Source organism: Pelmatolapia mariae, linkage group LG17, assembly GCF_036321145.2.
Source record: "Pelmatolapia mariae isolate MD_Pm_ZW linkage group LG17, Pm_UMD_F_2, whole genome shotgun sequence".
Classification (NCBI taxonomy): domain Eukaryota; kingdom Metazoa; phylum Chordata; class Actinopteri; order Cichliformes; family Cichlidae; genus Pelmatolapia; species Pelmatolapia mariae.
In genome coordinates this window covers 23,458,550-23,472,614 of record NC_086242.1, presented here as the reverse complement: position 1 = coordinate 23,472,614, position 14,065 = coordinate 23,458,550, and the positions used below count along the sequence as shown (strand labels likewise).

The window sequence follows — 14,065 nt, the reverse complement described above, 5'->3', positions numbered from 1 at the left end:
AGTTTAAGTTTAAGTTTCAGCGCTGATGGGTGGAGCCTAACCTGTGACCAGACACTTGCTGGCATCTCCGGTGGGCAGGGCGTGGATCCGGTAAGGTGAGTACGGGATCTCATCTCCTCCGTATTTGATGGTGATGGTGTAGCGACCCGCCATGTCCGGCACGTAGGACACTGTGTACGTCCCGTCTCTGTTGTCTCGAATGGTTGCCTTCTTGGGTTTTCCCTCTGGATCCTGGAGCGTACAGACAAGAAGTTAGTCATGTTTGGGGTACAGAAAACATAAATAGGTCCCACTGCCCATCACTGGTCTCCTACCATCTGCCATCGATAGTAAGAAAAGGGAAAAGTAATATGAAGTCAAATTAATTTTATTTTTCGGAGAGCAGAGATCTTCTTGGTCACCAGACTGAGGCTCATTTCTTCATGTGTGGACACAAACAAACTGAACTGCAGGGTGTAAGCAACACTGAAGCTCCAAACCTGCAGTTCCTCTGATGTCCAGCAGAGGCTCCAGCAGTGCATCAGTCCCCACAGACTCACAAGTTAAAACCTTACATTAGAAATAAACATCTTTACAACCTGATGCAGAAACTGTTTTGGTCTCTATTGATAATTTCCAGCTTCTTTTGATGATTTTTAGAAATCATTGTGATGCATAAATGCAATCAATGGATTGTTTGGTCGGAGACATTCACACCAGTAGCCTGCTGCAGGTCATTCTGTAGGGCTCTGGCACTGCTCATCCTCCCCTTGCTCTTGTACAAAGTAGAATATACTTCTCATTGCAGTAATGGTAATACCCGGTTTCTGTATCTTGCACAGAAGAAGAAGACAAATAGATTTTCTGGATAAATAAATATGTTAGAGATCAAACAACCAACACGAAATTCAGACTTCTGGATCTAAAACTTTTCACTGTGTCAGCGATGAGCAGTTTAATGTAAAAACAGGCGCAAAAAAAAAAATAAAAAAAAATCTGATTTAACCTCCCTGTGCAGCAGCGCCCCCTGGTGTGTGGAAGCAGGCATCTGCAGCTTATATCCATGTGAAAAACTAAAGTGTGTATCAGAAAGATTAACGGTTACAGCATTATGAACACTATCGTAGACCTGATGGCCGCTGATGGTTTGAGAGCAGTGGGCTTGTCACGTCCACAAGTGTTCTCACAGGATCTAACTATTCACTGCAGCAATGACAGGTCAGACAAGTGGATGGATGGATCATTGAATGGAAGCAGGTTTACCAAAAACTCTGGTTAGTTAACAACTCAAAATCAAATATGTCTGTTAACTCGTTAAACAAACTGAATGGAGTCAGTGCACGTGCAGACCACAGAGGGGTGGAAGCCAAGCAAAGTGCTGCCAATGAAAATTTGCTTCTAACATTCCAGCAGATAATCTTTTTGAATCTGTTGTTGATTTAAGATACATTCAAAGCGATATTTCAAGTACTTGGACTCTAACACAGGAAACTATGAGCTTTGTTTAAAAGGCTTTAACTAAGAACATTTACCTAACATCCTACCATCTGCCAGGTCAGATGTGAACTGCTAAGGGAAAGGGCTGAAATTGGTTCTCTCACTCTTATTTTATCCTTACAGTTCTTCCATTATAAGATTTCCATTTAAGTGTAACAGATAAGATTCCATATTAAGGAGTTGATTATAAGAGCTTAACCATGTGTAGCTTTCTTTCTTTGAGTCTCAGTTTTTAATAACATCCATGAAACTGATAATCAGTTTCATGGATGTTATTAGCGTCACAGGATCTACACAGGGAATGTTCACACTTTAGATCTTATGCAGAATATAAGAGCGGTGAAAACAGCCAAAGGCTACACAATGAGGAGGCAGTCAGCGGGGGAGAACAGGTGGGTTGGGGGTGGACATGAGACAGGTAAAGGGGGAGGGAGGTGAAGGGAGAGAGTGCAGGGCTTACAGAGCCTCTCCTAAGAATACTGAAGGGGATGGTTTTCTTTACTATGTGAGTCTCCCACACCCTCCTGCCCCAGTCTTCCACAAACAATGAAGCCTCGCGACTGCAGCCGTCTGGACCCTGCAGTGACAGCAACAAGCCCGCCGGTCTGCGTTTGAATCGGGGTGAGTCAGAAACAGTTCACAGAAGAGCAACAAGACACGACAGACACCTCCCTGCCAAACACTGACCGGGCAGCACAATGATGATTTCAGGACAGGAGACTCACCAGAATCTGGACGGTGAGCAGTCCTTCTCCAGCATCTCTGGCATCAATGGTGAACTCCACTGGCAGGCTGGCTGGAACCCCAGATGCATTCAGACCGGGACCGCTGGCTCGAACTTTGCTAGCATCATGAGCCGGTAACGTCTTGATTTTAAAAGGACTGAAGAGACAGTTAGAAAGGTTAAATCTGAACCTGAATGACCAGAACTTTCTTGTACACGCTTCTCTTCAATACCAACCTCCGGGGCACTTCCTGGTCGGCATACTTTACGCACACCGTATATGGGCCATCGTTGGCAGGAGTATAGTTGACCGTGTGAGTACCATCACCATTATCTGTGATGTTGAGTGGCTCAGCTACACCTGAAGACAAAACAGAGCACAGGACAAGGCCACAATGAGGTGATATCAGTTGATTAAAGCTAATGGGAGAGTTTCATGACAATACTACTAGAGAAAGATTTAACTCCAGCTTGATAATGAGTTGGTCTGACTGGAAGTCCCACGGGTATAAGGTGGTACAGCTTTTCTGGAACAGCTTTTCTGGTTACCAATGGCCTGGGCAATGTTATGAGGTTAATAAGTCTTTGTAATCTTACCTGTTGGTCCATATAGCTGAACTGACAGGGGAGCCACCCCTGCCTTGCTGCTGTCTACAGTAAAAGTCTGAGGAACATGAGCCCGGACTCCACTTCCAAGGCCAGGACCTGAACACCTCACCATACTGGGATCAACCAGCTCTCGCACTGGGACCCGGAATGGACTCCCTGAAAGACAAGTGACGTAATAGACGCTCTTGATTGCAGATATCTTTACCTTAGAAAAGCGCAGAGTCAGTTATATCCAAACCATACTCTACACGGTTAAGTGACCTTCACCTGGGATCGGTAAGCCTCCAAAGGTGATATTGACATCATATTCTCCAGGCGTGAAGGGGATATACTCCACACTGCAGCTGCCATCTTTGTTGTCCTTACATGACATTTTTGCCTCTGATGGACCCTCAATGGCCAGGCCAAGTCCCCCAGTGCCAGCACCTCTGAGGCACCAATGAAACAAAAACGAAGTTTAGGATGTTTAAACAGAGATCTATGGATGCTACAAAATCTATTCTGGATTTAAAAACAGAATGACGATACCTGGTCTCAACAGTGAATCGGTTTGGTTTGTTCACCAGCCCTTCCTCCAAACCTGGACCGTAGGCTCGGACTCGACTGGGATCACAACCCTCGCTCACGGACACCCTGAACGGACTCTTTGGCACCGAGACGTCATCCAAAAGAACTTCAATCAGATGCAAACCTTCAGCAAACAATAGTCCATTATAAAACTGAGTATTTTAATGGATAGAGTCAAGATAATGTGGGTGAAACCATTCTGCAGTGATCTGTTGTGTAGATGTCAGTATCTACAATAAGTTGATATCATAGTTTTTTCACTGAATAGTAACCTCCTCATTGCTCTGTAATTTGTTTGTTCTCTTAAACTTGTATACGAAGAAATACAAATTAAATGCTTTTTACACATTTATTTATTTATCCGTCTTCAGCTGTTGAGTGTGTTGTTTCAAAGGAACCCGAACATTTAATGGTCACTCATTTTTTTACCCCACAGTTCAGTTTTTAACCAGCAACCTCTCAGGCAGAGTAGGAGTAAACCAGACAAAGAATCACTTTCCATTAAAATTCCAGTCTGACTGAGTATTTCTTTCCCACAATGCAATGGACTCTAACATGTCACACTTCACTATCAGTGGAAAACCATCTGCTGAGCGCCGACAGACTGCAGCTATAAATACCCTTGGTCCAAACCCGCTCCTCACTGAGAGGTTAAAGGACCAGAATCCAATCATTGTAACTGATGTTCAGTACATTACCATAACTGACTATAACAGTAGCACATGCAGGGTTAAGCTTTGAGCAGCAGATATTTGTCTGAGCTTCAGGCACTTAAATATTAAATCAGATATATTTGCTCTGGAATGGTAATTATGCCCTGGATGTTGATTGCTGCTAACCCCTCTGTACACAGACTGACTGCAGTTCAGCCAACAGTCCTTCATGGCTGGCGAGGGAAAACAAGCCTTATGAAAGCCAAATGGAATTTTATTTCACAATTAGGAGGTGTTGCAGTGGAAAAACACCCACAAACCAGCAGCAGACCGTCGTCCTGCCCGTCCTCTGTCTCTGCTGACGATCTGCAGCCAGGCTCACAAACAACACACAGCGCCAGGAGGAAGGTCTGAGGCTTACCGTCCTCGTACGGTGTGTACTCGACTTTGTATGTCCCATCTCCCTTGTCGGTGACGTAGGCGTCTGTGTTGGCACCTGACGGATTTGAGATCGAGGTTTTGATATGGCTGCCACCGCTCTTGTAGTGAGCTCGAGCGTCCACGATGAAATGAGTGGTTACTTCCCTCAGGACGCCTGCAGAGAGGAAAGCAGCACGAAGACACAAAAGTAGAGAAGAAAGTTAGTCAACGTCTCCATGAAATATAACATCCCATTTTTTATCAAGATGCAGACAACGACTCATCACTTATAATCATATCCAAAGAAAGTATAATATTTGAAATATTTCACTGAATACAGTCATATTGAACAGATTATTTAAAGTGCTACAGAATTCATGTTCAGTCTAAAAACAATCAGCCATAATAATCACTTAATTTATATTTTTGTGGTTCCAGTCACATAAATTAAAAAAAAAAAAAAAAACATGATAGAAAACGTGTATCATTAACACAGATCATCGTTATTACAAAAGATGGACTTTAGCTTCTGGTGCTGCATTTTCTGTCATTTCCAGCAGGGGGCGACTCCAGTGAAGTCTGATTGGATAAAAGTCTGAGCTCAGCAAACTTTCTCAGTCGCTGCTTTCAGGTCTGATTGAATAGAACAACAAGTTCATTTTGGATGCCGTGGCTCTGTTAGAGGTATGACGTTCTATCACTTTCCAGCCTCATATTTAAACTTTCACAGCATGACTTAGATCAGGACCAAAGGTTGTTTCAGGATAAATCCATCAGAGTAATGCAACAAGCACTCATTTCTTCTTTGCTCTTGTTTATTGATTAAATTAGTAATGTGAGCATTCAGCAACTTCTCCCATTTGTTCTCATTATAAGACTTTATGACTTCAGTGCTCTTTTATTGGTTTTATTTTAATCTCAATTTAATAAAGACTGCAATCGAAATACGGAAAGAAAAACGTAATAATTAAAAAAAGAACAACATACAAATTAAATGTGCTGTTGGGAGTTTATTAACTGTGATAATGGAGTCTGGTGGCGTCCAGGAGGCCAATGAACCAACCACAGAGAGCCGAGCCTAAACCAGATCACACTGGAAACAGTCCTGTCGTCGTAAAAACAGACCTCAGAACAGCAGAGAGTTTGGAAACTCTAATCACTGAGACGGATAGGCTAATTAGGGCTGAGAACAAGTTAAAGGCTCTCCTATGGTTTATTAAGGAAAATAGAAGGTAATGTGTACCCCATAACATAGAGGAGCCAAAACCCCTGCATCTTTAGTGGCAGACTTCCTGTTAGGGTCAGGGGCGTTTCTGGACATGTTTTTATATCAGGTGCGTGTATCATATTTTATACACATACATGAAACATGGCAGTGGAATTACGTCACTAAAATTTTGCAGGGGGTTCTGTGGAAGCATTTTGCACCCCTGCATGTTCACAGCTAATAAAATCAGTACATTTTCACAGCTTCTCACATGTGTGCAAAATCTACTGAGTTTTCTGTCGTGTTTAGAGCACAAAATCGATGAGCAAATTTGATGACCAGATATTGTTTTACATTTGTGTTTGATTAAAGTATACAAACCTCAGACATCCTTCTTTTAACTGGGCATTAAAACATCTTTAAGTGCTCACCTCTGGGTTCCACTCCTGGTCCATAGACCTTCACCCCGCTGGTGTCAACAACTGGGTCCACCTGCAAGCGAATGGGGAACTTTGGCACCATGTGTCCTCCATATTTAATGGTGATGGTGTACATGCCGTGGCACTGGGGTATATATGTGATGGAGTAGGTCCCATCACTGTTGTTCTGAATGTGAACTTCAGCTTTGGCCCCAGAGTCAGAGATGATCTCGATGGTGAGCTCATCCTCTCCGGCTTTGGAGCAGTCCACCGTGAAGGTTCCAGCCTCGTTGACCTTGCCTTGCTCCAGCCCGGGGCCGCTGGCTGTCACCTTGCTGGGGTCAAACACTGACTGGACCACAGCCTTGAAGGGGGAACCGGGGATGTGCTGGTCTGCAAACAGGATGTTGATGGCGTATTCACCAGGCTCAGTCGGCAGGTAGGACACAGAGCAGGATCCATCACCATTGTCCTGGCATTCAATCTTGGCCTCACACGGCCCCTCCACCGTCAGACCCAGACCACCAGTACCAGCACCCTTTGTGTCAATGGCAAAGGGGGCTGGTTTGCCTACCACACCACCCTGAAGGCCTGGACCGTAGGCTCGCACCTGGAAAGTAAATGGCAAAACCAAAGGAGACACAAGGAATACTTATTAATGCTGGTTAGCAGAAGACATTAGCTTTAAGTCTGAGGTTTGCAGCAGAATCAGCACAGATGATCGACTGAACATCCATGGATTACTAAACTGGTAGGCCTGAAAAACATTCACACAAGTAAAGATTTACACAAGTATACTCATTTTGCTTAGTTTGAAAAAAGTTTACTCAGGTTAAGAAAAGACTACTGGAATAAAAAAAAAAGGCTTACCAGGACAAGGAAAGAACATTATTTGTATGTTACTGGGATCAAGAAAGTCTTAGAAGACACATGTTCAGGCCTGTCTTAGGTTTGCCAGTGAACATCTAAATAATTCAGAGAAGGCATGGGAGAAAGCACTGTGGACAGGTGGAACCAAACTCGAGTTTTCTGGTATCAACTCAACCCACCATAATTGGAGGAAGATTAAAACTGAGTATGACCCAAAGGTCACCATGGATGGGGCAATGTACCGTAAAATCTTTCAACGAGAACCACTTTAACTCAGCCAGAACACTGAATGTGAGTCTTGGATGGGTCTTCCGTCATGACATTGACCCAAAACATACTGCCAAGGTAAACAAAGTAACAGCCAAAGTGGGCCAAAATCCCTCCCTTGTCGTAAGAGCTGCCAAGGATTTCTCAACCAAGTACTAAGTCATGTTTGCTTGGGGATCAAATAATTATTTTATCCAATGACATGCAGGAACTTAGTGAGTGATTAAAGATAAATTGCTTGAAAATCTTTGAATACAAATCTGTGAAGGTTCTCAGTCATCCAGGTCATTGTAGTCTAAGGAGCTTGGAAAGAAAAGCATCTGGATTTCTTTAAGTTTCCTTGAAGACATCTCACCTCTCATCCGAGAAGCTTCATCAGTTCTAAGAGCAACTGGTGGAGAGTCCCAGATTTTAAGCCCTATGTGTTTGTCCCCATGAGGGTCATGGACCCCCTTAATGATCCTCTACCTAATCACATGAGCCAAGGTGTGAAAATGGGTGTGGGTCACAATCAGCCAAGCCATTGTGAAACCTAGCCCCACCCTATCATGTGATTTACTGAGGTCAAATTGCCCAGGATGTGAGTGGGCGTTAAGACATCTGGGAAGGGATCTCAAAACTGGATTATAGATGGCAGACAGTTGGTGTCGTAAGCCACCGCCTCTGTTCAAAGATGGTTGTTCACAATGGACATAGATGGCTTCTTTCACTCATCTTTCAAACCATCTGTCTTCCTCTTCCAAAATGTGAACATTGGCATCTTTGTCCTTTAGATGCAGATGGACAGCCGAGTCTTTTCCCGTCGAGGTGGCTCTTCTATGTTGTGCCATGCATTTATGAAGTGGCTGTGTAGAGGTCTGGGCATTCCTCGCTACACTGTACAGCATGCACTGCGTTGTTAAGTTTGTGTTTAGGAGTTTTGTCTTTGGGATGAACCAGTTTTTGTCTAAGTGAGTGGGTCTGAAGTACATTGGGATGTCATCCTTGGAGAAAACTCTCCTGAGTTTTTCCAAAAAACGGCTACATAGGGAATGACAATATTGTTGCGTTTGTCTTTCTGATCCTTCCTAGTTGGTGTCTGATACTTTTTTCTGTGCATCTTTGCCGACTTGATGAAAGCCCAATTAGGATAACCACATGTCTTTACTTATTCTGACAAATATTAAAATTCTATCAGTGTGGGTTGTTGTGATCTTAACTCACCTTTGAAGGGTCAGGGGGCATGATGCCCTCCACAGTGAATGGACTTCCCGGGACAGGGTTCCCATCGTAGCTGATGTCCACTCTGTATGGTCCTTCCTCAGGAGGAATGTATTTCACTATATGAACCTCATTGGCTGTGCCCGACTCCACCTTGCAGGGGATTGGTCGACGCGAAGGGGAGGTGATCTTCACGTCCAGTTTGCCCTGACCTCCAGCACCTCGAGTACAGATGGAGAACTCCTGATCCTTCCCAACGTCTACTTCTGATTAGTGCACAGAAACAGCAGGATGGTCAGCAGGAACAGGGGTTTGGGGTTTAGGATGTTGATAACAGTGAAGTCTGAACATCTTTTTAAGCTGTACCCGCACAGAGGACAATTCACTCACCGTGCATTGCTTTCAACCTGACGGTTGGCCACTACCAGGCTCCAGTTACCTAGGTAACATTCTAATGTATTTACTAGCCAGTCATATGTCATTCACCAGTATCCTGAGCTAATTAGCAATCACTTTAATTGCTCTCCTTAAAGTTGAGAAACGTTTATGTTAGGACCCACCCATGTCAAGTGTGAGATCATTGAATGTCATTGATTTTCCTGTCACCATGTGAATTGCTTCCTGTGTGGATGCAGCTTTAGACGTAAAGATGAAAAGCTAACTTTTGGGAAATGCTGGCATGTGTTCAGCTGCACATTAAGGGATATTTCTGTTGGAATCCTTTGATACCGATTATAAATGAAATGGAAAAGCGGTCTAAGCAGTTCAAGCTTGTTTTATGTTAAATGATTCAGAAAGAAGAGAAATTTCCACTGCAGAGCAGAATTACACATCAGTTAGATTAAATTTAATGAAACAGAGCTTGAATGACCAGCAGCTCAGAGTCATTAAGGATCCCCATGAAGGGGTTGTGATTGTCTTTCAGAGGAACTCTTGGATTCTTTTGTTTACTCATCTAATCCATCATTTACTCTCCACCTCACTTATTATAATTAGTACCAAACTGTGCAGGATGCTCTATGGAAATATCCTGTAATCTAAAGCTAAACAGCAGCTTGTATTTAGGAATTTGTGATGAATGATTCCAGGAATTTAGCTGGAAACACGCATTCTGTGCTTCATCTGCTGCGTCATGAAACCTGATCAGGGCTCCGTATGGAAGCACTTTGCTTCTGTATGATAAATGTTCCATTTTTTTCCTCACAGACTTACTGTTGTTCAGTCCCTGAACTTTGACCTTGTTGAGGTCCAGTGGGGGGGCCACAATGATGGTGAATGGACTTTTTGGGATGGGGTCTCCTCCATGACACACAATGATGGACATGCTCCCCTGAGAGAAACACAAGCAGTGCTTAACTTATGTCCATCAGTCACCTCACAGGTAATCCATCACACGTGTGAAGTTGGTGTGTTACCTGCTGCACCGCTGTGTAGCGGACAGTGTAAGAGTAGTCATGGTTGTCGATGATCTCAAAGTCTCGAACGGCATCACCTTTAGCTGCTCCGGTGAAGTGGACCTCAGGTTTGGCTTTACCAGCTCCCTTTGTATAAATGGTGAAGTGGGTGGGCTTACCCACCTCCACCCCTGCAAAGTTCAGACAGAAACTTTATTAATAAGGTTCTTCTATGTGCAACACTTTGTGATTCTCTGTCTAGAAAGGTGCTATATAAATAAAATTTTACTTTACCTAATTTAATACAGATAACAAGCTAAAACCTGCTGTTCCCCTGATGGGAACAGGGGCTCCAGCAGTGAGCCAGTCCTAACAGACTTATTAAAGATTAAAACTTTACAACAGCTATAGATGTTTACAGTCTGATACAGTCTCTTTAGATTATTTAAAGTTTGTACTATTAGAAGAATAGAATAGAATAGCCCTTTATTGTCATTGTACATATAAATCAAAACTGTGGGTGCTCCACCCTAGTTGTGCCAGAATAAATTATAAATAGTAGGCAGCTGGAATCAATAGAAAACAGAAAAATATATACAATCAAGAGGGTAATATATAAAATAAGAGAAAGGCACAAATTAGAGAACAAAGTGCTTGGAAGTAGTGCAAAAAGACTTGGTCTGAACAGTTTCTGTGTGTGAGTGGCCTGAGTGATGAGGGTTACTCAGACCATTGCTCAGATTGGTGGATGGGTGGACAGGGGTGGGGGCAGCCAGTGACTTTTTGTACTCAGCCTTCCTGTACTCAGTTGTGGCCCCTGCGTACCAGGGAGGAAGAGAGCACGCTCTCCACTGAGGAGCAGTAGAAGGCCAGCAGCAGCTTCTGGTCTGGGTTATATGACATCATCCAACCAATAAAATGGCTGCTGTGTGATTACTGTACTAAGAGACCGTCCAAGAAGTCTGAGCTCTGGTTTACTAATTACCAGGTCTCTTCATGGACCCCTGTATGTGGACGTGATTAGTAACTCTTCCACAGTTTTGTATCTGATTTTTGTGTTGTATTGGTCGCAAATGTGATAAAACTCAGCTCACCTGTCCTGTTGAGTCCAGGTCCCTCTGCCCTGACTTTGGCTGCATCATGGGAAGGATCCACCTTTATTCTGAAGGGGCTAATAGGGATTTCCTGTTTTACACAATAAGTGTGAGATGTTTTTCTTAAATTCAGTTTTAACATAGATGTGTATTTAAGATTTGATCCAACTGTTGACCCCTCATTTACCTGATCAGCGAACAGCACCATGATGGTGTACTGTCCGGGACCCGGAGGCATGTACTTCACTGTGAATGTGTCGTTGTCGTTCTTGATGATGTCAAAGTCGATGTCGGCCTCGGCAGGTCCGACTACACCTGGAGCGCACTTGATGCCAATGCTGACATCACCTGGAAGGAAATAATAATTAACTCTATTACAGAGATTCGAGGTCATTTCTGCAGTAATATGCAAACATCATGTAGCAGTATTCCTGTACTATTTAATTTCTTTCTAATTACACTCATAAAAACAAAACTTGGCATTACAGCATGTTCGCCTTTGCGTGCTGCACAGCTGGTCTGAATCTGAGTTAAAGTCATTCATTGGAGATCAAGCTCAACGATCAGAAAGACAAAATAATCTCCTATGTGTCGTGCATTGTGGTGGCGGGACATGAAAAGAGGACATAAGACATGAAACAGGTCTCACCCTGTCCGGCTTCACTGCAGTCCACAGTGAAGTAAGTCGGCTCGTTGGCCTTCAGTCCTGTCTTCTCCACACCTGGACCGTAAACTTTCACATTCTCTGGATGGCTGCCCTCTCCGATAGTCACCTTATTCACAACATCACCATCATTGTTAGCAACAATAAACTGGGCTTCTATCTAGACTCTAACAAATAAATGCAAAAGCTGAAATATGGAATAAATCATGGAATATAAACATCCATGCTTTTAAGGAAAATTTTAACTTTTGACTTTAATGTGAGAGTATATTTGGTGTTGGTTTTATACCCTGAACGGGCTGTTGGGGACGTTGACTTCACCCCAGGTGATGATAATGGTGTGTTTGATGGGTTTTGTGGGAATGTAAACACAGAAGTAGGTGCTGTCTCCATTATCTGTGATCTGGACGTCAATGGGGAAACCATCTGAATCCTACAACACAAACAGATTTACACTGGTGTGATTTTGAAAAGATGTTAATGTGTTATTAAAACATTACGGAGAGGCTGCCTCTGAATCCTCACCTGAGCATAGAGCTTCAGCTCTCCTCTGCCAGCTCCATGGGTATCAATGGTGAAATCAGCAGGTTTGTTAACAATGCAGCCCAAAGGCTCCAGACCTGGACCATAACATTTCACCTGAGGAAGTAAACACATCACATGTTTAAAAATTAAACATGCAGGAAAATGTTTGAAACTCAACAAGGCTGTGATCTGACCTTCTCAGGGAAGATGACACTGGCACCAGGGAGGATGTGGGCCATGAAGGGACTGTCCTTGATGTCCTCGTCATCACAAATAACATGGACGGCATAGTCGCCTGGTTCAGTCGGCCAGTATCGAACATCACATGATCCATCGCCTTTATCATCACACTCAATCTTAGCCTGGGAGGGCCCCTCGATAGAGAAACCTACACATAGACGCTGTTATTTAAACACTGCCTATCAGTGATGAATGTGAAAACAATGGGATCTGCCCATGGAGTTCAATACTTTACATGACACACAAATATTCACAGAAATAGCAGTATATACCATCAGATCCAGAGGCTTTTGGACAGTGGCAAACATCTTACACACAATGCCCTGTTTTAGATGCTCAAAAGTAACCAGACTGTTGATAAGGAGTAGGTCTGCAGGTTGTTATTCCATGACCATTTAAGCAAATAAAAGATGTGGAGTTCTGTTTGGTAGCTGTTTACTGAAACATATGAGGTGTTAGATTTCCTGTAATACGATTGGTCTCGTTTCGTTTGATAGATGCAGCAGAAATGTTACATCCTCATTAAATTTAACAATATTTTTTCAACAAGATGTTGAAGTACTGTGGATTACTTTTGACCATAAGTCAGCACCTTAACGTTTTCCTGAGTCCCATCTTTATATTATTGTAACTAACCGAGAGTTCCCACTTCAGTTCCAATGGCCTCCACCACAAAGTCAGCACTCTTCCCCACCATACCGGTCTCCAGACCTGGACCCCAGGCTCTCACTTTCTGAAGCCCTGCCTCCTCACTGACATAAACTTCAAATGGGCTGGAAAAACAGAACAAATTGATTAGTTTTTATCTTTACTTAAGATAAATTTTTTTTTACATACATGCACACAAGTCACTGGAGTACCCCAGGGTTCAATCTTGGATCCTCAATATCTTTAGTTTTATATGGCATCACATGGCCAAATGATTACAATGCATGCATTTGTTACTATATGTGACATAATGCACAGCTGTAAGAACACTGTTAACTCCCCAAAATGTAATATTATGTATAATCACTCCATCAACCTCACCTGCGAGGGATGCTGTGTCCGCCCCAAGTGACAGTTACGATGTACTTTCCTGCCATGACGGGGTAATAATTACACTCATACAGGCCATTTTCCATCTCAAGCACCTTCACAGGCTCCTCCAGGCCCTCTGGATTAAAAAAAACCATAATCCACAATCAGTCCACCTTTACTGAGCTAAATTTCAAATGAAAATAAAGCTAATTACCAAAAATAAATTTTTTTTGTAAAACACACTCACAAATGTACATACACAGGAGAAACCTCTTTTTGGATATTCTGGAAAGGTTTGACTGTGCTGAATCCATCATTAAAAATCTCACAAATATCAGATATAGTCAGTGTTCTGTATTAAAATGTGTTTGATGTAATCTGACCAAAAATTAGCTCCAGTCGGTGAATCTCGTGGGTTGGTGAGTCTTGGTGTCTTACTTGGTCCTTTAACGGTGACTTTGATCTCCCCGCTGCCGGCTCCTTTGGTGTAAACTCTGAAATCTGCCACTTCTTTCACTCTCAGACCCTTCGGCTGCAGACCTCTGCCAGACGCTCTGCAGGCGTTTGGGTTACAGGCTGCAAGGACCAGTCAGATGGAGGTTAGACTGGGAAACGACGTTCAAATGATAATGAAACTCACACAAACACACAGAGCCTGTTTCATACTTCCTATGTAATCCTACACTGAACCTCCTGGAGAATCATCAGGATCTGTC

General features: G+C 43.1%; 1 protein-coding gene across 5 annotated transcripts in view; it reads right to left on the bottom strand.

The window, feature by feature from the left end:
- The window catches only part of LOC134616050 (filamin-C-like), a 55,808-nt gene that overhangs the window by 17,287 nt on the left and 24,456 nt on the right, over positions 1–14,065 (bottom strand). For all 5 annotated transcript variants that reach the window (XM_063460821.1, XM_063460825.1, XM_063460822.1 and 2 more), the window contains 20 exons: positions 13,788–13,925; positions 13,359–13,485; positions 12,966–13,102; positions 12,284–12,477; positions 12,090–12,203; positions 11,854–11,997; positions 11,550–11,673; positions 11,088–11,248; positions 10,901–10,991; positions 9,828–9,997; positions 9,625–9,742; positions 8,416–8,678; positions 6,088–6,685; positions 4,451–4,624; positions 3,338–3,500; positions 3,077–3,237; positions 2,798–2,965; positions 2,438–2,561; positions 2,202–2,358; positions 42–231 (listed from right to left, as the gene is read on the bottom strand). In XM_063460821.1, the coding sequence (XP_063316891.1) occupies positions 42–231; positions 2,202–2,358; positions 2,438–2,561; positions 2,798–2,965; positions 3,077–3,237; positions 3,338–3,500; positions 4,451–4,624; positions 6,088–6,685; positions 8,416–8,678; positions 9,625–9,742; positions 9,828–9,997; positions 10,901–10,991; positions 11,088–11,248; positions 11,550–11,673; positions 11,854–11,997; positions 12,090–12,203; positions 12,284–12,477; positions 12,966–13,102; positions 13,359–13,485; positions 13,788–13,925 (3,516 nt within the window). The remainder of the gene's footprint in view (positions 1–41; positions 232–2,201; positions 2,359–2,437; positions 2,562–2,797; positions 2,966–3,076; positions 3,238–3,337; positions 3,501–4,450; positions 4,625–6,087; positions 6,686–8,415; positions 8,679–9,624; positions 9,743–9,827; positions 9,998–10,900; positions 10,992–11,087; positions 11,249–11,549; positions 11,674–11,853; positions 11,998–12,089; positions 12,204–12,283; positions 12,478–12,965; positions 13,103–13,358; positions 13,486–13,787; positions 13,926–14,065) is intronic.